Source organism: Dendropsophus ebraccatus, chromosome 7 (assembly GCF_027789765.1).
Source record: "Dendropsophus ebraccatus isolate aDenEbr1 chromosome 7, aDenEbr1.pat, whole genome shotgun sequence".
NCBI classification, from domain to species: Eukaryota; Metazoa; Chordata; class Amphibia; order Anura; family Hylidae; genus Dendropsophus; species Dendropsophus ebraccatus.
The window spans coordinates 77,308,318-77,318,803 of NC_091460.1; the positions used below are offsets into that span (position 1 = coordinate 77,308,318).

General features: G+C 45.7%; 1 protein-coding gene across 1 annotated transcript; it reads left to right on the forward strand.

Moving 5' to 3' along the window:
* The first annotated feature begins 3,392 nt into the window (after positions 1–3,392).
* HMGB2 (high mobility group box 2) lies at positions 3,393–5,968 on the forward strand. The gene is made up of 5 exons (XM_069977812.1): positions 3,393–3,513; positions 4,254–4,410; positions 4,672–4,823; positions 5,101–5,275; positions 5,455–5,968. Exons 2-5 carry the CDS (start codon positions 4,261–4,263, stop codon positions 5,614–5,616), a joined length of 639 nt encoding a protein of 212 aa, XP_069833913.1. The 5' UTR covers positions 3,393–3,513; positions 4,254–4,260; the 3' UTR covers positions 5,617–5,968.
* The last annotated feature ends 4,518 nt before the right edge of the window (positions 5,969–10,486 follow it).

Genomic DNA, 10,486 nt, shown 5'->3' on the forward strand with positions numbered 1-10,486 from the left:
TCTATATATTTTCTATAGGACAGGTATGGTTGCACCGAACATGGGGTGCTGTCAAATGTTTTAAGTATAATACAAATCTTTTAAATGCATAGGACCTCATGCAAATGCAGGGAGTTTGCAAGACAGTCCCCACTCAGCCCTGTACTACAAAGACATAGAAGACTTTGTATGCCAGCGTACTATGCCCTATACCCCATTTAGCTGCAAAGACGTTTATCTTTACAGAGTGAGATAAATTAGGGCATTAGATACCAATGGAGCTACGTATCTCAGAGAGAACAATAAGATCAGAAGGGTTAACAAAATAACCATCCCTGATCATCTTCAGTTCTTAAAGACTGCCATACATTTTCAAAAACTGTTCAACGAACAGTCATCTTTCCTGACCTCCCCAGAGACATGACTGTCCAACATAGCTGAGCATTTCTGTGTCCCTTATGGGGTAAGCTGCAGTGAAACAGCTCTGGTGGTGGCTTATCTCTCCCTAAGCAATAGGGCTGGATGTTAAAAATTCAAACTGCCCAACCCTTCTCTACACCAACATCATCTGTCAGTGGAGAATCAGAAAGCTGCCATCCACCTTATACATATTTCCGTTCTTACCCATGTGGGCATTATTACCATTGATTAGGGCCCTATTACACAGACAGATTATTGAAGCCAAAGGCAGGAATGGATTTGTATAAAGGAGAAATCTCAGTTTTTCCTTTATGTCCTGTTCTCTGTTTAGTCTGTTCCTGGCTTTGGCTTCGGAAATCTGTCAGATAAATCTGTGTTATAGGGCCTTTAGAAAAAAACTATGCAAGCAATGTTTTCTTGGTTATTCCTGATAAACATGTAAATTATATTGTTTAATAAACTTTAGTTAAGGATAAATTTACGCATTGAAAAGCACACAAACAACGCTTCATGCGGATGTTTTCCATTATATTTAAAATGTAATAAATGGACTAAATGTGAGAAACACTAGTCATTCACCAGTCTTGCTAATATAGGGTGGGTTCACACTACGGAATTCTCGCGGATAAACTCTGTGGAATTCCGCCGGCTGTACGCGCGCCTTTTCGCCGGCTCCGTAGACACCATTCTATGGGCCGGCTGATTCCGCATTGACATGTCAATTCTTTCGGCGGAATGCAGAAGCAGCCGGCTCATAGAATGGTGTCTATGGAGCCGGCAGAAAGGCACAAGTCCATAAGCGCGTACAGCCGGCGGAATTCATCCGCGAGAATTCCGTAGTGTGAACCCACCCATAGGGTGGTCCTGATCTGGGGTCTCTCATCTATTACATCAGATCTCTTTGCTATGTATTCATGCACAGCAGCGCCCCCAGCCATCTGGTTGTGCAGGGAACTGCAGCCAGTATTTACTTGAATTGCCAGTGCTGTGGTTCCCCTTCATAGTGGGTTGTTGGGATCACCTCTGTACTGCAGCGCCTTGTATCTTAGGATCACTGGGGTCCCAGAGTCTATATTACTAGTTATAAATTGATAACATATGGTAAAGCCGTCTTCCCCAACCTGTGGCTCTCCAGCTGTTGAAGAACTACAACATCCATCCTGCCCTGACAACATTCAGCTGGACAGCTACTGAGCCGCCGGTTAGGGAACACTGCTTTAGGATATGCCATCATTTTATGAGGCAACAGATCCCAATTTTAGCCTCCATTGTCTTATACAAGGGAACTATTGCTTCATAATATGCGATTCATGAAGATTTGCTGATCTCTTTAGGAGATATACTGGCATGAAACAGGCTAGGGCTACATAGTGACTGGTCGCGTAACAAGATGACAATGTGGCACTGCGTCTTATGACGGTTGATGTGGCCATGGCGTGACTGGGACTCCTACAAGATGTAACTTGGATGGATTTCTGCATGCAGGCTGCATGTTTGCCAGATAAAGCTTTAATGCAAGCGCATGCTACGTCTATGTGACCTGGCTAGCAAATACCTTGGTGGTGTGACTTTAGGTGCGATAGGGCCCCTAAGGCCAAGAGCATATCGCACCTAAAGGCCCTATTCCACCAACAGATCTGACGACAGATTATCTGCCAAAGATTTGAAGCCAAACCCAGGAACAGACTATAAACAGAGAACAGGTCATAAGGGAAAGACTGGATTTCTCCTCTTTTCAAATCCACTCCTGGGTTTGGCTTCAAATCTTTGGCAGATAATCTGTCGTCAGATCTGTTGGTGGAATAGGGCCTTTAGGTGCGATAGGGCCCCTAAGGCCAAGAGCATATCGCACCTAAAGGCCCTATTCCACCAACAGATCTGACTACAGATTATCTGCCAAAGATTTGAAGCCAAACCCAGGAGTGGATTTGAAAAGAGGAGAAATCCAGTCTTTCCTTTATGACCTGTTCTGTTTATAGTCTATTCCTGGGTTTGGCTTCAAATCTTTGTCAGATCTGTTGGTGGAATAGGGCCTTTAGGTGCGATATGCTCTTGGCCTTAGGGGCCCTTTCTGGGTTTCACCAGAGCCCCCATATAGTGGGACGTGACCCCATGGCTGGACCCCACATATTGTCTGAAATTATTAACCAAAATCCCTCAATGTTACTTCGGCCAATATGAGGCAGATTATATCCTGCTGCATCTGCCCTCACTACAGCAGAGAGGAGGAAGGGACAAGATGGAGGTCATTATATATAGTAGCTGCGGTAAAAATATACCCGAGGGCAAAATCTCCTCCCCAGAGCTGAGGGGGCTCCTATAGTGGCTGCATGTCTTCTGCTTTGGGCTTATAATGGACATAAAACGCACTGGTTACCGCAGATATTACTGCGCTCACACACGCTCTGCGTTTGTTATATTCCTGTACCACATGTAAGACATCCGAGTGCCCGCCATAGCGGCAGGAAGTTGCCGTGGTGATCGCACATAGAGCGGCGGCGGCCCGTGTGATCAGGTCGCTATGGAGGCGCCGACAGCCGAATGATACCACGGCAGTCACTATAGGACGCAGGAGGCGCCGAGCCGCAGCACACGCTCTTTGTTTGGCCACAGCTTTTATCATTTGTAGTTTTTCGAAAAGCGCGGCCAAGTCCGACTCCAGCCAATCAGCAGCCGGATACATTACAACGTCCAATCATCGAAGCACCCGCGAATTTTCAAACCTACACGCACAGCCAATCAGATTAAGGGAGTCCGCCCCGGCTCCCTTTAACCGGTTTTAACTAGAGGAGACCTCGGCCGTTTCTGCTCCTCCTACAGCTAAGGGGATGTGGGCGGGATCAGGGGGAGAAACTTGCTAGTGTTTACTGCCAACCTTTTTGATGACGCATTAAACATTTTCATCCAATAGCGTTAGGGGGGGCGTATCCGCTGTGCTTCCGAAACGAACTGTGAGGCCAATCAGCGTGCGGGGGCGGGTGTAATTGCTGTGCTCAGCAGGTTGGGCTGAGAGGTACAAGTGTGGAAAACAAGAGTCTGTATTGCGTCCCAGTTAAAGCATTCGAGTGCAGGAACACACCCGGAGCAGTCACCCTCTACTGCCTCACAGCTCAGGTAAGTTGGCGCGCTTTTCTCTCTGTTCACCTTTCCTTGTGTTCCCCTTCTTCTCTTATCCCGACGTAACTTTATTGTACAATCCCCTCACAGTGTGACTTGCTATTACTGTGTAATTCCCTCACAGTGTGACTTGCTATTATTGTGTAATTCCCTCACAGTGTGACTTGCTATTATTGTGTAATTCCCTCACAGTGTGACTTGCTGTTATTGCCTCGTTTGTTGCTACTTTTTGCGCTTTCCCTCGCCCATGAATGACCCCGTGTCTTCTTCTGTGACTTTCACTGAGGGACATTTCTCCACTACGCAGTGCGCTGCCGGGCCTGGCTCTCGGCGCTGTGACGCCACTGGGCGGGAGCGCTCCTAAGGGCCGTGTGCCCGATCAGTAATGCGCAGTATTGAGGTCAGGGCCGTGTAGGGTTATGTGGCGGGTTGGTTGTCACGAGGCGGGAGGGGCGGGTCACGTGTCGTCCTCCCCCGGCGGCTCGCGCTGCCAGTCCCGTGCCGGCCGCCTGTAACTCCTCCGGGCCCGGAGCACGCTGCCCCCTCCCCCAGCGCTCGGTTGTATGGCGGGGAGCCGCTGCCATTTGGGCGGGAAGCCAGTGTTATGTGAGCGCGCCTCTGCTGGGGCAGCCATGCCTATTACAGGAACTTCCTAGTGCGGCTCCTCCCCCTTCCCGCCCTCACACTTTCCCGGGTTTTGTACTCGGTTACTGATCCCTCGTCTTCTCCTCATCCAGGTACAACATGGGTAAAGGAGATCCCAACAAGCCTCGGGGGAAGATGTCCTCCTATGCCTACTTCGTGCAGACCTGCAGGGAGGAGCACAAGAAGAAACACCCGGACTCCTCGGTCAACTTTGCTGAGTTCTCTAAGAAGTGCTCAGAGAGGTGGAAGGTGAGGATGGGGGGCCTGATGTGTAGCGCTGAGGATGGGGGGGCCTGATGTGTAGCGCTGAGGATGGGGGGGCCTGATGTGTAGCGCTGAGGATGGGGGGGCCTGATGTGTAGCGCTGAGGATGGGGGGGCCTGATGTGTAGCGCTGAGGATGGGGGGGCCTGATGTGTAGCGCTGAGGATGGGGGGGCCTGATGTGTAGGTCTCCAGGCCTGGGATACAACTGTGTCTGACTCTTATCACTTTGTATTTTCCTTCCTTAGACCATGTCTGGCAAGGAAAAGGGCAAGTTTGAAGATATGGCGAAGGGTGACAAAGCCCGCTACGAAAGGGAAATGAAGAACTACGTGCCACCAAAGGGCGATAAGAAGGTGGGCAAGAAGAAGAAGGATCCCAATGCACCAAAGCGACCACCGTAAGTATCCCATACAGTGTGAAATATGGCAGCCTGGGGTATGATAGAACTACAACTCCCGTAGTGCTGAATTTCTGCCTTAGGTTGGGGATCAATAACCTATAGCATCTGAAGGGTCCCTGGTAGTGGCCATATTGGACTGTATAATGTGCAACATAATCACTTGTGACCTATAAAAGTGCATCATAGCTGCCTTTCCTAGAACTGTGTGTGGTATATGTGGTTTCGGTTAATAAAGCAATCTTAACTTTTTTTTTTTTTTCTAATCACTTTGCAGCTCTGCCTTCTTCCTCTTCTGTTCAGAGCATCGACCCCAGATAAAGAGTGAAACTCCCGGTCTGTCAATCGGTGATACTGCAAAGAAACTGGGAGAGCTGTGGGCTGAGCAGACACCGAAGGACAAGCAGCCATACGAGCAGAAAGCTGCTAAACTAAAAGAGAAATATGAGAAGGTGGGTTTAACTTTTATTCCGTTGTAATTTAATGAAGTCATTATAGTTGACTATAGTAACACTGCGTGGAAACCTCATAGTAGAAGCCTACCTTGTGCAACTACTTTGCTGTAGGAAGGCATGACTGACTTGTAATAAACCTGAAGCCAGACGTTTCACAATCTCCTATCTTGTTGTAGGATGTTGCTGCATATCGGTCAAAAGGCAACAGTGATGCCGGAAAGAAAGTTCCTAGTAGGTCAGGAGGATCCAAAAAGAAGCCAGAGCCTGAAGATGATGATGACGAGGATGAAGAAGATGAAGACGAAGATGAGGAGGAAGAGGATGACGATGATGAGTGAATGCTTTGCCCCCTGTAAAATTTGTGTTGAAGCTTTGTTTTGTTTTTTTTGCTAAGAATGTGAACTCAAGTGCAGCTCATTTTGTTAGCTTGGTTATAAAAACTGTACAGAATTGTGTATAGGTAATGTGATTCTTTAGGGAAAACCTATATTTTATTATAAGGAGTAGTTGGAGGGCTGTTAGAGTTTAAAGCTTCTTATGTGGGATGTTTCTGCATATTTAAAGGTTTCTAAGGGTAGCCCAATGTTAGTTATGAGACCCTATATACTTTAGTCCTGTAGACCTGGTGCATTGTACTTTTTCTAACTTTTTTAGCAACTTTTTTTGTAATAAAATTATATATAATGTTAAGGTGTCTTATTTTATTTATGGTGGTTATGTAGATTATACACTAGCTACTAATCCAAAACTGGATCAGTGGCATTGCTTTGGGTTCAAAACACTAGCATTCAACATTACTTCTAACCTACGTGTAAACTGGGGATTTATGAGTGTGTAAACTGCCCACAACAGCCAATCACAGTTCAGCTTTTATTCTACTAGAGCTGAAAGCTGAGCTGTGATTGGTTGCTGGGGGCAATTTATACCAGGTGTATATTTACACACTTTCATAAATCTCCCCCCTTTTGTTTAACAGGCAGCTATCTCTGGTAGTTATTGCCAGGTAGGGTGGTTAACAAAAACAAACCAGTCCCCGGGTTGTATGGTATTGCATCTCAGCTGCACTACCATATGCAAGCAGGGCAAGAGTGGTGCTGGCAATAAATCCTGCCTAACAACTTAAGAGAGTCACTGTCAAAAGTGTTAATTGCAGCATGTCCCGCTGCCGTCAGTTGATCCAGACTGGCAGAGCTCAGAGGCCTTGCCATCCACTCCTCAGCTGCATCTCCTCATTGACTAATTCAAACAATGTAAGGCAGCGTTCACACATTGTGTGTTCTGCAGGTAAGGGTCCTTTTTACACAGATTATCTGCAAAAGATTTGAAGCCAAAGGCCAAAACAGACTAAACTGGGATCAGGTCATAAAGGAAAGCCTGAGATTCCTCCTATTCAAATCCATTCCTGGCTTTGGCTTCAAATCTTTAGCAGATAATCTTTCTGTGTAAACGGACTCTTAGGGCCCTATTCCACGGAACTATTATTGGCCGCTATGGACGATAATCATCCTGTGGAATAGATTGCAACGATCAGCTGACATCGCTCATATCGGCTGATCGTTGCAGTCGCTTGTTTTTCAACATGTTGAAAAACAAGCGACTGATATAGCAGCGATGTTGAATAGGAGCGTCAGCAGCAGACGCTGCTATATTCTATGGGCTGCCCGGACGATCAGCGATTCCCCTGGGAAGCTCCCCGCTGCCCCCTCCCTCACTCACCAGCTTGCTGCAGCCGCGTGGAATAGCGGCGGCAGAGAGCGGGGTACGAGGAGCAAACAAGTGCTGAGAGCGCTCGTTTGCTCCTCTTAACGACCCGTGGAATAGGGGCTTTACACATGGAATGCCTGTAATGGAGTTTCCCGCCCGGGCAGCATCTGAGATAAGATGCTAGCAGCGAGGGGACCTATATGAATATGCACAGTGCTGTAATGAAGTAGTGGTGCATACAGTTCCCCTGCTCCCAGCATTTTATTACTTGTTGGGATAAATGATCGGTTGAGGGGTGTCTGGCTGTATCTACTGATCATAACAGTGGAGCTCATTATAGAATCCATGGGGGATATTTATCAAACATGGTGAAAAGAGCAACTTGCTCAGTTGCCCCTAGCAACCAATCAGATTCCACCTTTCATTCCTCTCAGAGTCTTTGGAAAATGAAAAGTGGCACTGAGCAAGTTTCACTTTACACCATCTTTGATAAGTCTCCCCTATGTGGTCAATATTTCTTGACATACCTGATATGTCATTAGTTATTTCTCATGACAGGTACTATGTAAAGGGAAGGTCAGCTGCACTTAGGTTCCAAACTGCTGGTACGGTTAGGACATGGAGACACCCATTGTACCTTTTCATGTGTGTCTGTGATTCCCAAACTATTTTACAGTAAGAAGAAATGGATTCCTTCATCTTATAAAAATTCAGTCAACTTTATTTCAAATCTTTAAAATTAACTTATTTTACAGTAAGGCAGGTTTTACTCTGCGCTTTTGCAGTGTGCTAAAATATGCTTTTTGATTTTTTTTTTTTAAATATAATTCAAGTCAATGGAAAAAAACAAAACAAAAAAAAAACGATGCACACAAATGCATCAGGTTTTTTTTATTTGGGGGGGGGGGGCAGCATAAAATGGATGAAAATGCTGGTTTTCAAAAAAATGCGGTGTGAACCCAGCCTTAAAGTCGGAGGCTTGCCTGAGCTTCCAAGCGCTAACACCTGCTTACTCACCTGTTAAAGATGCAATTCTGGTATTTTTTGTATATATCCTGTATAGGATCATTAATTTTACAATTCTGCATGTGGTAACTTTTATTGTAAGACTGGGTGATCAAATCTCTTAATGACAACCAATTTTAACCCTTAGTGGCCAAGCTATTTTCCTACTTTCATTGCTGCTCTGTCAGTTTTGCTAATGAAGCCATACAAGGGCATGTTTTTTTCTTGAAAAAATTCAAGTGTTTTTGAATTTTGGGATTCGTGTAACTTATTTTTATTAACCCTTTTTTGGGCGGAAGGAGAAGCAAAAATTATTGTGTTAATTTGTTTTCCCTGAGACCCATTGGCATCACAACGTATGGGGTAAAATCGCCCCTGGGACTAAGGAATATTTTAATGAACATGATTTAGATACGTTTTAATCCCCTCCTACGGAAGTATAAATAGGCCCCGCCTCCCCACATCATCAGTCAAATAACAAGAACATAATAAAGGAGGGAGCCTTGTGATGCCAATGGGTCTCAGGGAAAACAAATTAACAATAATTTTTGCTTTCCTATCGTCCCATTGCAATCACAACGTATGGGGAACTAGCAAGATATCTAAATTCTAATTGTCCTAGAGACATCCAAGAGAGATAGATCCACATCATCTTGGGATTGACTTGTAGGAGAAAAAACTTGAAGTACCACCGGTTCATTTAGGTTTACAAATGAAGGTACTTTAGGTAGGAAGCCTGGGAGGAATCTGAGGATTACCTTGTCTTCTGCAAAAACAACATAAGGAGGAGCTGAACCAAGAGCCTGAAGCTCCCCTACCCGCTGATAGAGCTGCAATTTGGACTTTGATGGAATTTGGCATCAATCCCTTATCAAATCCTTACTGTAAAAACTCCAACACCTGGGGAGTAGAAGGCTTTAGAGTATTAATCTGCCTTGCAGAACACCATGATTGGAAAATGTTCTATATACGGGTATAGGATTTGTTTGTGGCATCGCTACTAGCATGAGATAGTGTATGCAATACTTTTTTAGAAAATTGTTCTGATCCTAATAGGATCCCCTCAGTCTCCATGCTGTGAAACTGAGACTGGCTAGGTCCTGGCAAAGATACTCCCCCTGTGAAATCAGGTTCGGATCCAATAGTAGTCTCCAGAACTTCCCCCTGCTCATATTCATGAGCAGGGTGAACCAGGCCCTCTTCGGCCAGTATGGTGTGATTATTATCACTGATGCCTGGTCCAACCTGATCTTCATGAGAACCCTCGGAATCATGAAGATTGGAGGAAAAATGTAGGCCAGTTGGAAATTCCATTGTATTGACATGGCATCCACGATCGACGGTCTGTCTGTTGTATACAGGGAACAAAAATTCCTCAGTTTGGCATTCTCTGCTGATGACATGAGATCTATCTAAGGGAAGTCCCCATCTCCGGGTTAATTGAATGAATACTGTTCTCGACAGAGACCATTCTCCCTGAACCGTCAATCCTCGACTCAACCGATCTGCCAGAGTGGTGTGGATGCCCCTGATGTGCATGGCCATTAATCTGGACACTCTGGGTTCCGCCCATCTGAAGATACATTCCACTTCTCTGAGAAGTAGAGATGATCTGGTACCTCCCTGCTTGTTGATGTATGCCACACAAGCAGTGTTGTCCGTCCTTATTCTCACTGCCTTCTGAGATAACATTGGAGAGAAATGTAGAAGAGCTAACGAAGTAAAAAAAGACTGATGATGTGGGGAGGCGGGGCCTATTTATACTTTCGTAGGAGGAGATTAAAAGCTTATCTAAATTATGTTCATTAAAATAGGGGGCGATTTTACCCCATACGTTGTGATGCCAATGGGACGATAGGGAAATGTCATTGTATTCTCAAGGTCACAACAATTACAGTGAAACCAAATTTTCTTTTTTTTTTTTCAACCATTACTGCTTTGGCACAAAAGAAACTATTATCCTAAAAAAAACTTAAAGGGACAGTGTCATGTTTTTGAATTTTTTTTAATAAAAGGTAGTAAGAAAAAGTAAGTGTGTTCTATTTTTATTTTATTTTTTTACATAGGGCTTAAGTGTTTTTTAATTACATTGATGTCTTCACAGGGGGCTGCCATGTTTATAGTGTCTGTGTGTGACGTCATTTCGCGACACACACACAGACACTATACGGCACCTCCAGAACATTGAAGTGAACCGACGGAGTCCGTCTGATCACTTGCACTGGAGGCTCCGTCACTGTACTGCGCATGTGCATGGACATGCGCAATACACAGCTGAAGTACATGGGGCAGGGTGGCGGCGCCATTTTCCTGAAGTCCCAGCCCGGCAAGAGGCACAAGAACGTGGGAGAAGAGAGACCGCACAGTGAGTTGGCAGGAGAACTGTGTGCAGCTCTCTCCCCTCCCCCAGTGTCAGACTGGCCCCCCTCCCACCCCACTCACCGTCCAGCAGACCGCAGGCCAGCCAGGGCCCATCCAGTACAGCTACAGGGCCGGAGT

What these genes read in the sequence shown, in the direction of transcription:
- HMGB2 (XM_069977812.1), top strand. Translation starts at nt 4,261, where the DNA reads ATGGGTAAAGGAGATCCCAACAAGCCTCGGGGGAAGATGTCCTCCTAT. An exon ending in AGTGCTCAGAGAGGTGGAAG is followed by an intron (nt 4,411 to 4,671) that starts GTGAGGATGGGG and finishes TTCCTTCCTTAG; the next exon opens with ACCATGTCTGGCAAGGAAAA. An exon ending in AATGCACCAAAGCGACCACC is followed by an intron (nt 4,824 to 5,100) that starts GTAAGTATCCCA and finishes ATCACTTTGCAG; the next exon opens with CTCTGCCTTCTTCCTCTTCT.